The sequence below is a fragment of the Thalia democratica genome, chromosome 8, assembly GCF_965202585.1.
Source record: "Thalia democratica chromosome 8, ktThaDemo2.hap1.1, whole genome shotgun sequence".
Lineage (NCBI taxonomy): Eukaryota > Metazoa > Chordata > Thaliacea > Salpida > Salpidae > Thalia > Thalia democratica.
The window spans coordinates 27,897,261-27,911,337 of NC_139172.1; the positions used below are offsets into that span (position 1 = coordinate 27,897,261).

Here is a 14,077-nt window from a genome sequence, read left to right on the forward strand (position 1 = left end):
TGTATAATAAGTTTAGAAGTCTATGAAACTACAAATATTATAAATAAGAACATATGTTTAACTTATTCTACGATTGTTTCAATACACAGCTTATTAGTTTTATTTAAATTCTATCTACCACCATATTTATAGAGATCATAAGTGTTGAGATATAGTCTATGACCTTTATGTTTAATAAACCTATTCGAAAGCTAAGGAAAAAAACATTAAACTTTTAAAACTAACCATTTATAATTGAGCGTTCAAAAAAATTAAAAAAATATTTTTCAATAGTTATTCCAACACCGAAAAAATAGCTAATTTTTCATAGTATGAGTTTATAGTTTACAATAATGACATTTTATCCTTCTTAAAAATTATTTTTTTAACAGAACTTTATTTTTCGTTCAAAAGTTACAGTGTAGTATTCAAAAGGTTTAGGCAAACAAACTTAAATGTTCTTGACAACTTTTTCACAGTAAACTTTTTTGTTCACTATAAACTGCAAGTTTCATAAAAACTTATTAGTTATTATGAAATAAAGATTCCAGCTTTGTTTAAAAAAAAGTTTCTAGCTTGTTATAATAATCATACTGTACTTACAATTTTATTTTTTGATTTTTGTTTTAATAATCATATATAAATAACAAAAAACACTTTTGTCAATCGTTTAAAAGTTGATAGCTTAAAAAGTGTTAGACGTAAGGTTAAAGTATCGATTTTCAAGAGTGATTTAAACATTTACATCCTTAAATCACAACTTGTAGTGTTTCGTTTTCCAAAAAAAAAGAAGTTTCAAGTCGAAAACTTTATTTAAAAGTTTAAAAATTTAGTTTCTTAAAAAGAAGTAAGAAATAATGACATAATAAAAAACAGTTTTGCTCAATACATTAAATTAGCTTGCAGTTTATAACAAAAAGCGATTCAGTAATATTGTAAAGGCAAACCCTAAATAAATATTTATTTACAAATAAAGGATGTAACCTTTTAAATTAATTTTTAAAATAACACAACTTTCACTGAAAAGAATATTCACAAAGCAATCATTCATTGTTGAAACGTTTGTTTAACAGAGCATGACTTGTATTTAATTTTACATTCAAAGATATTTACATATAGTGAGGTGAGGTATATAGATTTAACAGTTTCAATGAAAGTCCGTTTAAGTATCTCTTTATTAAAGCTGTACTTTAATAAATTTGTTTATGCTAGTTTGTTAGTCGAGTGTGGTTTTTAAATCTATTTAAACAAGTTTGTTGTAATATTTTGCTTTGAAGCTTTCTAATTATATGATCGAACTAAATTATATTCAAGTTATAATTAATTTACATTACGTTTAAAACTTTTTCAAGTTCAATTTTACTCATACTGTAATAGTAAACTTTTAATTATCACATTTAAAAAGAAATTATAGTAAGTTATTCAAGTAAGTTAAAAAGTTCAAGTAAGGTCAAAAAAGTGACTAAGAGGTTGAAAAAAAGTTAGCTTTTATGAAATACGTTTTTAAACCATCAAATAAATGTTAAGGAAGTTATGACGGCCCAGCTTTTACAATATGCTACAAATTTATATTGCTCAATATAAAATAAGTTTAGATGTTTTTGTTAGCTAAACAAGTAAAAATCTATGTTTAATAAAATCACTAAACTTTATTGGTTAGAAAAACAACTTTTAAGACTTTTAAACTTAGTTTTGATTTTTTTAATTTAAATTTGTTAAGATTTGCTTTAAGTAGCTGACTTTGACTTTACAACAAAGTATTGAATATCAAAACATATATTAAAAATTGAGTTCAAGTATAACTAGTTTATAAGTTTTGTTGTGAATGTAATCTTGCTAAAAGTATCGTTTTAGTAGAGTAAACACTAATTGTTGTGAAGGTTTTAGATCAGTTTAATTTTTCAATAGAATGTTTCAACACAGTTGATCGGGCTAGCGTGATAAAGTGTGAGAGCTTGGAAAAGTTTTATTTGTAATTTCAACGACTGAAAAGTTGTTTGTTGCTCACTTTTTCTTTGTGTTAGAACTGTATACATTAGTTTAGTTCGTTGTAAGTAAAGTCATTATATTTTCTATTTGTTAAGTAGCTAGATTAAATATGCTTACAAGTTTGTTAACGTACAAGCGAATAACATTTTATGTTAAAATGCTGAATAGTAATCAAAAAATACTTGATAGTTTGTAAAAAGTTATAAATAACTTTCCTATTAACTTTAATAAACTTTAAAGTAAAAAAAAATGTATGTAAGCTTTAATTTTTAAGTACTCTAATAACTAAAAATACTCTAATACTTACAATAGAATTACATTTTTTCAATAATATTTATAAAATAAGTTTATTTATAGTTGTTGCTCATTTTTTTATTACAGAAATCGATTTAAACATGGACGTGTGATTATGATGTAACTTTGAAAAGCTGTTTTGTTCCGTTTTTTAATAAATTTATATAAAATGCCAATATAAACGCTGAAAGATTGAACCTGAATAATGAAAGAAACATTTTTTATTACAATCATCTTTTTGTTAGAATTTCTTAACGGTAAGTTTTGAGAAAATTCGTCTATAATTTATTACTATGTTCATACCAAAAAGAAAACTGTTATTCGTTTTACTCATAAAATTGTTTGCAAAAACTACCTTAAATTGAAAGTATGAATCCCAGAAACTTAATAATAATACTCAAAGTAAATATTTGACAATTTATGAGTTATACCATCAAGCTTTTAAAAATTATTTTTAACCACTCTGATTAGTATTTATATTTTACTAAAAAACAGTACCTTGTTATATTTGAAACTTATGGTCAATGGAAAATAATAACAGCAGTTGCAAAAAAATTTTGTTTATTTGTTACACAAAAAAAAGTTTTCTTTTAGAATGTAGTTATACAACAACAACTTTACAATATGAAAATTAAAGAATGTTAAGCACTGTTAATTTACAGAAAAAAATCTTTAGTTAAGATAAACATATAAATTAAGCATTTAAGTAATTTACTAGTTCTTAACTGTAATAACTTTTGATAACACTTTGTAGAAAAAAAGTTGTGTTATAAATTTTCGAAACTACTAGCTAATAGATACAGATCCTAATAAAACAAGCTCGTTGAAACAATAGTTATAATTATGGTGTTAAAACTATTTAAACTTTCAATTAGGCAACATTTAATAGTTTCTAAGCTTACATTTTTTTAAGTAAACATTTGTTCAATTTAAAGTATCAAAGGCTTAAACGAAACTGCAATGAATCAATATGAATAAGCATTAAGAAATACTAGTTTTACAGATTTACAATTTTAGTGCAAATGCTTTAAAAAAAACCATTAAGTTAATAGTATTAACTTAGCTTAAGTTTATCAAATACTTTAGTAAAGTTATTTCTAATCCTATAATAGTATGTCAGCTGGATTACAACGTATTAGCATTAGTGAGTTTTGATTTTATCACATATACTAAACAACATATACATGTTTAGAGTCCAGTATAGGTATTGTCTCTTTTATAAGGTAATTCAAAAGTATGTAAAAATTCAAGCACAATTATCTTTTTCTTTTTAAAAATAAAAAAAAATTATAACAGCTCTCTGCAACAAATATCAGTTGGCTTTGAAAAAAATATTGTTTTATAAGTCTGTATTATTTTTTTGGTAAGTTTTAGATATATCTTATACTTTTTTAAGTTTATAAATTGACTTTTTTATTAAATCTGCACCTTTTTCGTTGAATTATAACTATCCAGTGAACTTTTGTCATCCAATTTATACTTTAGTCCTATTTTGCCTAGTGAATAATAATCAGACTTAATACTACCTAGGTTTTAAAATATTGTTTTAAAAGTTTTTAAGTTTTTACAAGTTTAAATCAACATCATATTTTTGTATTAAACACAAAATTTGTGTTAAAGCATTTGAAATAAAGCATAAGTCTTTCTTATAATTTCATACCTTTTCAGCTAAACTTTAGACCAGTAAGTTGCCTTATTATGAAACGGTATTTCTTGTGTAGTAGTAGTTTGTGAAATTGCGCTACAAAATGAAATAAAAAAAAGTTTCATACCGAATAGCAATGTAACAACGATTAAGTATTAACTTATATCTAATAACAGCAGAATTAAGAAAGTTTCATATAACTTTATACCACAAAAGCTAAATTTTAGTTATATTGCACTTTTTTTTTGCTTTACAGGCCAGACCTGTCTTTTGGGTAGTAGTTTTCGAACCCTTGTTAAAGATAAATCTAATGTATATTCTATTTATTACTGATTATATTTTATTGATAAAAGTTTATGTTGAAACTTTATTGTAATTGTTATAATATCACTGCGTTGGTAGTATATAACTCATGACATATTATTAAATCTCACTAACCTACATTAACCTACACCTACTAACCAAACTATTATTTTTGACAGTTTTGGTATCAGCGAGACCATTGAATGTTTACAACGCGTCCCTTGAATTAAGCTCAAGGTCAAAAAGGCAATTAGCAGACTTGGTGGTTAAGAAATTTGACTTTTATCCAAATGGAGACAATTATGAAATTCCCTACGAATACACTGATGACTTAAATGGTAAAAAAATTTCTTGTTGTTTAAAATAAAAGTAACATTAGGATTATTTTTAGTATAAACTATTCAACCGTAGTTACAATATTCTTTGAACAGAAACCTAGTTTGTGTAATAAATTGTTTTTTTCAGTTTTGAGATTTGAATGCATTAAAGGTTCGATTACGTTTAATTTAGAACCTTAAGAGTTCCGTATATGCAAACTTAAAGTATCATGTATATTCATACAAAAGTTTTATATTTACTAATAAAAAACTTTTATAAATAACACCCTTGATAGTATTTAAATCTAAATTTAGAGAAATGTTAGAAAAAATTCAGTTTTAAGGAACTAAATCACTAATTATTTAATAAAATATTAATAGTGAAATAAGTTTTACAATAAAATTAAATAATTTTAATAACAGCTATCTTTTCTGAATAGCTCAATTTAACATCGTTCAAAATATAAGTTTTTACTTGTTGATAACAAATAAAACTTTTTTTCGTGCTAAACTGAAAATTGGCAATGTACAAAGTATTTACAAAAAATCATTTAAAATTTTTTAAATAAAGTTTTACTCACTGAGGTTAACTTATATTTTTTAACTAACTACACCATCTCAACAACAAAAACTAACATTAAAATAGTAGGAAATCAACGTTTTTATAACAGCAACGTGATAACAAAAATGCAACTTTACAGTGGCAGACTTCACGTCGAAGTTCGAGGAAGCGAGGGTAGATTTCGAACAGAACACTTGCATGAGGCTGGTTCCGAGGAGTTCCCAGGAAAGGTACATCAGCTACTACAAAGGAACGTACTGCAGCTCCCCCGTTGGTGCCGGCACCAACGTCATTGAGGTTTCACAAAAAACAAAAAAAAGAATTTTAGTCGTAACAAAGAAAACTTGTTTTGTTTTAGTACATCTTTAAATGTTTCTTAGGTTATGCAGTAGATATTGTTTTTCTCATAAGATTGATTTTAAAATATATTATCAATTTTTAGTTTCCCAAGAAATAAAAACGAAATAAACCAATACTTCTTTAAAAATCTCATTTTTTTATATTTTGTTTTAAAAAGCAAAAACTATTTTGCTAATTTGGTACTGTAGTTAAACAAGTAAAATATACTTTTTTATCTTGAACTTTTTTTATTCAATTAAATCATTAATTAAACCGAAAGGTGTCGTTGGGGGAGGGCTGCTGGACGAAAGGGACGATAATCCACGAAACCATGCACGCGTTGGGCTTCTTCCACGAGCACTCCAGGCCGGACAGGGACAACTACGTGCGGATCGTCGAAGCCAACATCGACCCTGGCCAGTTGTTTTCAGTTTTGGGGAATAAATATAATGAACAAATAATGAACTTTTATTACCAATAGATTTCTTTTTATACGCTAAACAACACTTTAAAGCAAAAATAGATAAGAAAAATTTTTCACTTTTTTTTTTATAAAACAATCTATAGCTTTTAAAATGACAATAAATTTTATTACAGCTGTTTACAAATACAAAATGAATGTACATCGTATTTTTTATAAAACAAATAAAACTATCACAAAAAAAATTTCCTATACAGTTTACACTACTACTATGTTTTAATTTTAACTTTCAAGTGATCTTGTAGGCTTTGTTCTTTACAAAAATATTTTCACAGCTGACTTGTTCCAGTTCGGCAAGTATTCGACGGATGCGGCCAGGACTCCGGTGGAATCTTACGACTTCTGGTCCATCATGCACTACGGCAGCTACTACCTCAGTTCGAACGGAGCAGCGACCATGACCGACCTCGACGGCAACGTGTTCAGAACGCAAGTGAGCATAAAGTATTAACAGTTTATTTCTAGTTAATCAAGGTTTTCTAAAATGATTTCGCCAGTGAGCATCAAAGTACTTAAAAACCAGTTACGTGGCTATTAGAATTACAAAAACTGAAATCTGATAATTTAAAAGCAAATTTTAAGGGTCACATATAAAAAATATTTTTAATTTCAAAAAACAAAGCAATTTTTAAGTAGGTCTAATTATAAGATTACAATAGTAAAATGAAGCTGTGAAAAATATTTGTTAAAAGACACAATTTACTATAACTAAGCATTATGAGAATTTGAATTGTAGGATACCTTAGAAATGAATATTTAATGCAGAATTTTTCATTTTATTTCTTTATTTTAAAGCAATCCCCTTTAATTAGAATCAATCTAGTTTAAGGCATAGGGAGGTGAAAATCACTTTTATCACAACTCGAGCTGATTTTGTGAAAATCTAAAAAGTTATAAGCCGCTGTTTTAAAATATCAAAAATCAAATTAATTTTTGAGATATAACCGTTTAAAGTTGGAGAGTACAATAGGTTTTTTATAATAAGAGAAAACTAAAACAGCAAATAAATAGAAGTTACTAAAAATATCTCGTAGCAAATTAAAAATAATAGTAACAAAATATTAAACTTTTTATTACAAAAAAAGTTTTTTTGTTGTCATAAATTTTTTGTTTTAACTTTATTTCAATAGCTATCAACTATTTTTTGCCCACTTACAAGTTATTGCTCTCACAAGATTATAAACCTCATTTTGGAAAACCCTGATATAGTGGTTATTATACTAAAACTTACTTAAAGACTATATAATTTTCTTTTTACTAACTTGTTTCCAATTGTTAACAGAACGACGGGTTCTCGAAGACGGACGTGGCGCGCATCAACCGCATGTACGAGTGCAGCCCCGTCATAACCGGGTCGGGAGGGTCCGAGCCCCCGGAAGAGGAAGTGTGCGAGGACACAGCGGGAGCGTTCAACTGCAACTTCTGGGTGTCTCTGAACTACTGCGTCGACAGGCCGGGCTACATGCAGGAGCGATGCTGCGCTTCGTGCGCGTCCGTGACCTTCCCGGTGGCGACCACGACGACGGAGAACCCGTCTTGTGTTGATGTCAGTACCATCTGCGGCATCTACGCGGCGGCGGGAAAGTGCGACGACGTCGAGTTCGCGTTGGACCAGTGCTGCAAGACCTGCCGCCTCGGGCACCTCATACCTACAGGTTGATTGATTGTTTTATTTAAGTTTGAAAAAAGTTGTTAATGTTGCTTTTATATAATGATAGAGTTTTTAAAATGTTTAAGTTTTAATATAAAGGCTGGTTATCTTGTACTGTCGGCCTCTTGCTAACTACATGTTGGGTTTCTAGTTGTTTTAAATAGATTGAGACAGCTTGGTAGTGCTCCATATATGTAACGATAGATTGCTTAAATTTTTAAGTTATAGAATATAAACTATACAATGCTGTCGGCTACCGGATCACTCCGGGTTGGATAATTTGTTGTATATAACAGAGTCGCCAAAAAGACTTTTATACTCGCCCATTTTATTATATGTCACTCATTAGTGTTTGGACTACTACTTGCTAGGCATTGCCATCAACAAAACGATATCGCCCACTTTCAAAAATCATGTGTTAAAAAAATAAAATTATTAATAACTTTGTTTAAGTAATAGAGTTTGCAAAAGAGTACAATTTTAATTCATTACTATTTATACTGCAAAGATAAAGTCGTAGAAGTTAGATTATTTAAACTTTTTTCTTTTTTAAATAATAGAGAAATTGATTGTAATAAATTAATTTATTTAAATAACATGTAGTTAAAGTTTTGACTACTAAAAAAAAGTATACAACAATAAAATTTAAAAGTTTTGATTTGTTTGCCAAATGAACAATTAAAGCAAAAATATAAAAGTAAAGTAAATATTACATATGACATACACAACAAAATGTAAATAAAACTTACTGAATACAAGTAATATTCAAAGTTCTTGCTGGTCGTCTACTTAAACATCTGTATTTGCTAACATTTTACTCTACTTGTCAACTGTTTAGGTTTAGTCAGTTTTTTAAAGACATTTTTTATAAATTTTGAGTTTGGTTTTGTCGACCGCCACGCTCTATTCTATACTATATAAAAAAATAAGTAAAATGTCAAACAAATCATAAATCTGTAAAATTATATCGGTATAGATTATAAAAACAATTGAATTTTTTTAAATGTAGTTAACAATCGAAACAAAAAAATTTGTTCTTAAAACTCAACTTTAGTTTTAGTATATTAACAAACACTTAAGTAATAGTAAGAACCTAAAGACAAATTAAATTATAAAATATATAAACCATAAAAACGTAAATTTTTTTACTAATTAAAATGTATTTTAAGTCTGTTTGTTTAATTTCCAGTACCTAATAATTTAAGTTTTATAAAAAAAATTGTAATAGCTGAAGTTGTATATCAATAAATATATAAAAAATTCATACAGTAAATTGCTTAAAACGACATTTCAGTTTACATTTAGTTAAAAATGACAACTAAAAACCATCATAAACACTAACCTAATGTTTGCTTTAATAGAAAAAATATCTTTAAAAAAAAACTAATCAAAAAATACATGAAGTTTAATGAGTTGGCAAACTAATTATAGAAGCTGAGGAATAAGAAAACAAAGTAGAAGATAGGAAAATCTATAAAAGAATTCAAAAAATCTTTATGTAATTTCATGAACGAAAATGCAAAAGCTGAATATGTAGATAAAATATTTGATTAAAAAATTAAGTTTTACAAGCTAGCATCTTTTGTTAAACTTCTAGCATCGCTAAAAATGTCATTTCATCATTAAAAAGATAATACTTTTTTTTACTTAAGAAGTTTTTACTTGACTGACTTTATTTCTTAGTTTTGTAGTTATTACTTTAACTAAATTGCAAAGCATAAAAAAGATTTTATTTTTACTCAGTTGGTTTATTTGATTTTTATATTTACTTATAGCCATAAATTTACTTTTTTACTATCTTTATGAGCTTTAAGACAATTTGCTTGCTAAATATATTTTTTATCAATATTGTTAACTAATAAAACTTGTAATATCCATAGTTGTTGTTGTTTAGTACAGTTTCTTAAATATTTTTTTTGTTTCTCTTTAATATACAAATAACCTAAACTTTTAAAATAGTTGAATCGTTCAATATTGGATTAGAATTTCTGGTTTATCAAAAATTTAATAAGTTTTACAAAAGTTATCTCACTATGGTACGACACAGCATTTTTATCAGTGGGTTTAATCTAAACTATTTTGTTTCAAGCAAGTTTTGAGTCTATATCTAATTAAAATAAAAGTCCAGGCATTAGTTTTGAAGAACATCGCCGCATGTTTTTGAGTATTGATTGACGCAATATTTACTTGCCTACAGCTGATAAGTTTCAATGAAACTAAGATTATAGTACGATGGGAAGATGCAATCTAATTACAGGTACATAAAGCACACAAAGTACAGGTCATGTGGCTTGTTTTACTAACTTTGCTATACATTCCAAACTTTGATAAATTCAAAAACTGTTTCATGTGCGGTTTAAATTAAATATAAGTATAATAAAAATATCTTCCATAGCTATATGTACAGTTGTCACAAAGCTCCTTATCATAAATAATAAGATATCTAAATTTTAAGCAAAACAATTTATCAAAACAACTAGAATATCTTTCGACCTTCCTTTTTTGATTTTTACCACCACTTGTATTGCAAGTGAATTAAACCCTCGAAGGTATTAGAACGTTAATACAACATATCAATGCTCAAAGGCGACAATAGATAAATAGTTTCTAAAAGCTAGCAAACTAATGTTAACAGATAAAGCAGTTGTGATAATATTTTTCAGAAGCTATGTCAACTACTAAGTTGACTACAACAACAACAGAATCTATAACAACAAAACCGACAACAACTACAAAGCTTACAACAACAACTTCAAAATCTACAACAACTTCAAAACCTACAACAGCTTTAAAACCTACAACAACAACAAAACCTACAACAATAACAACAACTACAAAACCTAGAACAATGACAACAACTACAAAACCTACAACAGCAACAAAACCTACAACAATAACAACAACTACAGAACCTACAGCAACTACAAGTACTTCAGAACCTACATCAACGAAAGCAACAAACATGGAACTTGCAACAACCAATGAAAATATAGAAACAAGTTTGCCAAGTAGCTACTAAACACCTAAATGTAGAAAATAATTTTTTAAGAAATGTAGAATGAGCCAGTCTGATTTTATTCTTGTATTTTTACAAAACGTTTCAATTTAGTTACAGATCCTTAATAAATTCCAAACAACTCTATGATTAAATATGTGTAAAATGAACTTCAACTGTTTCAGAAAAACTTTATGTTAATGGTAAAGTTTTTTATTAAGATTTCAATTTATGACACAAAACACAAGAAGCTGGTTAGTAAAAACTATTAAAAGATTAGCAACTTCTATACAGCTAAGTATGATATTTTTTAGTTGTAAAATATTTATATTGCATTCTAATGTAAGCACTATAAGTGCTTTTTCCTCTTGCACAGAGATAAGATCCAAAACGCTTTACTTCAAAACTATTTTGAATCTTGTTACTATACTTCATAAAAACATTAATTTTAAAAGTATTTATAAAAAAACAGTAAATAATTTTAAATTTTGAACAGTGCAATATTGTTCGAAATATTTAAGTAGGGTTCGACAACTAGCTGAAAAACATAATGTTTGTTAACATTGCAGTTAATTTTTTTTTGTAAGTATATTAGCAACTATAACTAACTGTTTATAACTTATAAAGCCTTCAGTTTTGGTCATTTAGCTAATAGCTAGCTTTAAACAATATTTTATACAAATTTAGATACTTACATTTCAATTTTAAGTTTTAACGGGTTAATTTATCGAAAACTCTTCTAACTTTTTATTGTTTACTCTCTACGATAATACTTTTTTGATATAAATATAAAAAAACTATGAATCTAACAAAACTTAAATGTCTTGTATTTGCATCTGTTAAATTTTCTACAGTGGAAGCTAACTTGAAAGTTGTAAACACTATTCGTAAAAAAACATTAATTAAATAGTTTTAAAGGTGTAACCACAACAAAAACTACTGATCCTGTTGTTGAGATTTTTACTTCAAAGGAAACTACAACAACTAATAATGCTCCTTTAACTACATCAACGTCAGAAGATAATGGAAGTAATAAATTATTTGTTTTAGTAGCGGCTATACTTATGTTTTAGAACTTGTTAAACTGAATTAAAACAATTTTTATCTGTGCTGATTTAAAAGCAAAATGTTTTGAAAAAAACATCGTGTTTAAACTTTTAAGTTTTTTGTTAAATTGTTTACTTAAGTTTATACTTGCATTCAGTTTTTAGTTTTTATCATATGTTATTAGTTTTTAATGTACAAGTTTTTGTGTTTTTTTTTTAAGTAATCAATTGAAATTTACAGCTATACATTTTTTAATTTTTTTTACATAAATTTAATATATTGAGTTTATTTGCTTTTTATATAAAAAACTTTTATACGACGTTAGTTTAAGCTTTTATCTACATTAAAAGTACTTTGAACTTGTTAGAAAAATACAAACATTTTAAAAAATAGTATTGAGTATTAAAAAATTAAAAAAAAGCTTTTATTTGCCTTTTGAATAAAATAAAACACGTTTTAGTTTTTGATACTTTTGGGGATGTTTTATTACTATGTAAAGTATTATGAAAATATTCTAAAGGAGTAATGGAAGTTACCAACACTGGTAGTCCATTGAACATAACAACAAACGACTTAGAAGCGATTGAAGAGACAACAGAAAGCTCTTCAAATAGAAGTGTGTTATAAACTGTAACTATAAATAAATATATATTAGTTTATTTATAGATATAAGTTATTTAACTTGATAAATCAAATCTTTCACACTGAGCCCACCTTAAGGGCTCTATTAATAAAAAACTCGAGTCCTTTGAGTTTTACATCTTGAAATAAACCTTTTTATATATTTATATATATATATATATATATATATATAAGTTATTGCTTACTTACCAATTTTTAGCTGTAAGTTTGTTACTATTAAAGAAACAATTAAGACATTCTAAAAATAAGCTATAACTAAAAGTAGTTTTTTGAAGTATGTTTTAGTTCTATCTTTGAAGTAAATCAGTTATTTTAAATCTAGTACTAAAAAAACATTTTATTAGTGTTTAAGAGTTTTTATAGTAAAATCTTACTTTTTTTACCTGATTACAAGTTAGTTTTCTTTTTGACAACAAGTATTGTTTTACAGATATTAACTGGACAAGAATGATAGTTGTTTTGTCAGCTTGGAGATACTTGATCTAAACTCTATAACTTGATAGGCACTGCCCAGATGAAACTTATTATTTTTTGAAAGTCATATTTTTTATAAATTAGAACAACTAAATGTTCTAATATATGTTTTCAATAGTTGTTTAAGATGCTTTCAACTCTAACAACCTAAATAAAAAAATTATTTAGTATATTCTTCAAAAATTTATGAATTTTATGTTTTTTGAACTAAATTTTTGTATAAATTAATGAAGAAAAAGTAACAATGAAAATAGAATTAATTTAGTATATAACGTAATATGTTATAAGATTTGTTGTTGACTTTTTTGTTATTGCATCTACGTTTTTCATTCACTGTTTTTTTTTCTACACCATTTACTGTGAAAATAATAATAATAAAATGTCATAAATTAAAGTTGTCTGTACTCCTGTTTAGATAATATTATTAGTCTAGTATCTTATATAGTTTTTTTTGAGAGTTTTATTGAACATTGCATACAGTTTATAGTTACAAAATTTATTTTTGCCTACATAAGGCTGGTTTACGTTTTTATTTGTTATATAAGTATAGTTGAATATTTTTAATTAGTTGAAGTCTGTATTGTTTAACATCCTGTTTTTTTTTTTACTATATAACAATCTATACGAATAATAGCTGATATGTGCTTAAAGTAGGATACAAACACATACTAAAATTTTTTTCTATATTTATTGTCTTTGAAAATTGTCTTTAAAAATATTGTTTATTTAAAATCGAATTAAAAAAACTATTTTTTTTTAGATTTTATCAAAACATAGAAGTATAGGTTAAAGTTATAGTTATACAAATGTAACTTTTCAGAATTAAAAGTTAACTTTGTGGAAATTTTTATTATTAGCAATTACTAGGAAGTAAAGAAAAAATGACGTTGCTTGTTTTAAGTATTCTAAGTTTCTTATAGTATATTGCGTGATTTCCGACTTCTTTAAAAAATCTAGTTTTTAAACTACTTCTCTATTCTTTTATGTAAGATGGAGTGAAAATTACTTGAGATAAAAATACTTACTTTATGTACTACAGATTTTACTAGTTTGATATTAATCTAGAATAGTTTTTCGAAACATTAATATGTTGTTCTTTCACACTTTGGCTTAAAATATATAATTATAAACACTAAAGTTGTGCTTAAATTCATTAAGTACTGTTGTTGAAGTATATGAGAATTTTATTTAGCTTAAATATTGTACAATATAAGTTATTAGTACATAACACACTTAAACTTAGGATTTTTCAAAACTGTTTAGACAAGCAACTGTTAAATAAATTACTGGTTCATGTGTAAACATATTTTCTTTTAAGATAACAAATAAGCAAAACGTTATCCAGTTTTTTTAGCTTAA

The 14,077-nt window shown here is 26.1% G+C and overlaps 1 protein-coding gene across 3 annotated transcripts; it reads left to right on the top strand.

The window, feature by feature from the left end:
- The first annotated feature begins 2,354 nt into the window (after nt 1–2,354).
- On the top strand, nt 2,355–13,048 carry LOC145842462 (hatching enzyme 1.2-like). Of its 3 annotated transcripts, XM_082949914.1 has the most exons (10): nt 2,355–2,519; nt 4,390–4,548; nt 5,229–5,386; nt 5,709–5,844; nt 6,185–6,342; nt 7,192–7,564; nt 10,224–10,559; nt 11,474–11,584; nt 12,123–12,218; nt 12,675–13,048. In XM_082949914.1, exons 1-10 carry the CDS (start codon nt 2,468–2,470, stop codon nt 12,728–12,730), a joined length of 1,635 nt encoding a protein of 544 aa, XP_082806040.1. In that variant the 5' UTR covers nt 2,355–2,467; the 3' UTR covers nt 12,731–13,048. The 3 variants fall into 3 exon arrangements, with proteins under 3 accessions (XP_082806040.1, XP_082806041.1, XP_082806042.1); XM_082949915.1 differs by lacking the exon at nt 10,224–10,559; XM_082949916.1 differs by lacking the exons at nt 10,224–10,559; nt 11,474–11,584; nt 12,123–12,218; nt 12,675–13,048 and adding an exon at nt 8,992–9,155.
- The last annotated feature ends 1,029 nt before the right edge of the window (nt 13,049–14,077 follow it).